The following is a 2500-nucleotide window of genomic DNA, read 5'->3' as shown; positions in this document are numbered from 1 at the left end:
GCCAAAACGGGAGAGTTGGAATCTCTTTATTGCAAGATTTGAATTAAGTTGCTTTCAAAGGAGACTTTTTTTTTAATGTGCAATATATAGTGAACAATAGCATACGAAGATGAGGATCCCCGACAGGCCAATCAATGGCTCAATGCGGCTCAAAATTTAATAACAAGCTTGGTAAATAAAATAACATTAAAGCAACAATTGCGTAACTCCGAATGTCAATAAGTGCTTATGCAAGGATGGCAATGACAACAATATCAGGCAGGTCGTTCCACATCCTGATCGCGGTGTGCAGAAAGCTTCTGTCCAAAGAGGTCGTACTGACACAGGAGGGAAAAGAGCATGGTTTGGCAAGGACAAACTGTTGCGTGTGATTCGCCGCATCTCGTATGGAGGTGGAAGCATGGAAATAAGATCGGCAGGGCAGTTAATAGTGTGCATCTTGTAGAGAAGTGTAGTTGCAACTACCCGCCAAATGTGAAACACACTTGTAATTGCTGACTGAGCACAGGCAGTAGCTTCGTAAGTTCCAATGATCTTCAAAGCTTTCTTCTGGATATTATGAAGAAAGGTGTGATTGGAAGGCGAGGCATTCATCCAACACAGCCAAGAGTACTAAATGACAATGCACACTTGTGCTTTATATATGGTGGCTATAGACTACTTATGTTAATTAGTCCTACCGGCCTCAATTTGAAACAAATATTCTTTTGAAATTTGCTTGTTCTAGCGAGGCTAGAAAGACTTATTAGCATTAAATATTTGGCTGCCATTATCCTTGGAATTCAGAATGCTCGAGATCTTACAGAGGGGAGCAAGTTCTTTGGCCAGCAGTTTTAGATACCTTGGAAAGGTGTTTGGACCACACCAGCTTACTATCGAAAGTTATGCCGAGGATGTCCAGCTTGTCTTGCAAGGGCAGATTGTACCCACCAGAAACTAGATTTGGAGAGGATGGAAGCTTTTTCCCAGGCTACCACAGAATGCCTCTGTAAAGCACTCTTTCTTAGTATGCAAATATGATGATATTTCACCACAATATCTGCCAATAATGTGCTGATTTCTTCATACAAATAAGATGTTGTACCACACTGTACACTGAACAAACTTCTGTCCAGCACCACTTTGATTAACAAGTTAAAGAAAAGAAAATCTCCCACATTGCAACCTTTCAAAACTGTGTTCTACACAGTGCAAAATGACAAAATGCACTGCGGTTTTACCAAGGACTATCCGAACAACTTCACTGCGCTGTAGTGTAGTAATGTAGTCGGAGACTACATTAAGATCACATATAGTACGACCGAAAGACGCTTTCGAGCTGACTAAACAAGATGGCGTGGTTTACAGGATTTCCTGTGAATGAGGTAAACTCTACAAAGGCGAGACTGGAAGACCTATGCAATGAGCAAGACATCCGACTTGCCCGTACCCAGACCTCCGCCGTTTCAGAACACGCTAACAACACCGGACACAGCCCGCTTTGGAACAAAGTAAAGTTTATTGATCGTGATCTTCATTGGCACACACGCAGGGTCAAAGAGGCAATTCACATAAGACTTCGCCCTAACAACATCAACAGCGATAGTGGAATAGAAATTCCGGAAGCACAGATGCCGACGATCAAGAAATACATCAACAGCAGAACTGTATGACAGTGGACCGCCGAAGCAACAACACACCGAAACAGTGGGGATTGAAATGCACCAATCACAGCTGCTGAAAACCAACCAATCACATCCTGCTTAAAAGGTGACATGTAACCAGTCGACCTCATCGCCTGATGAAGACTAGCAGTATGCAGTCGAAACGTCATGATCTAGATCACAAGTGACCACATCGTGAGACAAACGAGAATACTTTATTACCACATAACTTTCTGTTGTACATTTCTTACTGGAGACTTGCAAATGTTAGCCCCTGGTGATCCCAGAATCCTTTACGCATAACGTGGTCTCCAATTACTCACAAATGTTGTGCTTTAATCGCATGACATTTTCAAGCCACCACTGAAGTTCTGTCAACGGCGGGGGAGATAAGCGCATAATACTCGACAAATCACCCTTGTTGCCAACTAGGGCGCTGTACTTGTCACGCTCCAAATGCTGGTAATGTTATGGGCCGTATTCCACCCCCGGGAAGTTGGAAACTAAATTGTCGATAACCTCAGCTACCTGTAGGATGGTAGCGGTGGTTTTCTGGAAAGTAAGTTGGGCGTGACTTTCATATGTACCAAATCAAGGTCAAAACCGAGAAATGTCAGTCTCTGAGATGGCCCAAACACCATTTATCAAGGTGTACAAAGAACCCTAAACGCATAAACATTTTTGTCATGTCAACAACGTTGACATGGCATTCCTGGAAAGTGTCAACTTGAAGATAGGAATCATTGATGTACCCAGAACTTAAATGTCCCACACACCGCAGTGTAGAGTAAACAGGTTTTAACAGCTTAGTAAAAATACGGGGTGCACTGGCCAGACCGTTGGGAAGACAAGTGTGC

The 2500-nt window shown here is 43.0% G+C and overlaps 1 protein-coding gene across 1 annotated transcript in view; it reads right to left on the bottom strand.

Annotated features, from left to right (window-relative positions):
• Positions 1-594, bottom strand: part of LOC138013865 (uncharacterized) — a 16204-nt gene extending 15610 nt beyond the window's left edge. The window contains exon 1 of the mRNA XM_068860910.1: positions 360-594. Within this exon, the coding sequence (XP_068717011.1) occupies positions 360-594 (235 nt within the window). The remainder of the gene's footprint in view (positions 1-359) is intronic.
• Between the last annotated feature and the right edge of the window lie 1906 nt (positions 595-2500).

Source organism: Montipora capricornis, chromosome 8 (assembly GCF_036669925.1).
Source record: "Montipora capricornis isolate CH-2021 chromosome 8, ASM3666992v2, whole genome shotgun sequence".
Taxonomy (NCBI): domain Eukaryota; kingdom Metazoa; phylum Cnidaria; class Anthozoa; order Scleractinia; family Acroporidae; genus Montipora; species Montipora capricornis.
This window is presented reverse-complemented; position numbering and strand designations above follow the sequence as displayed.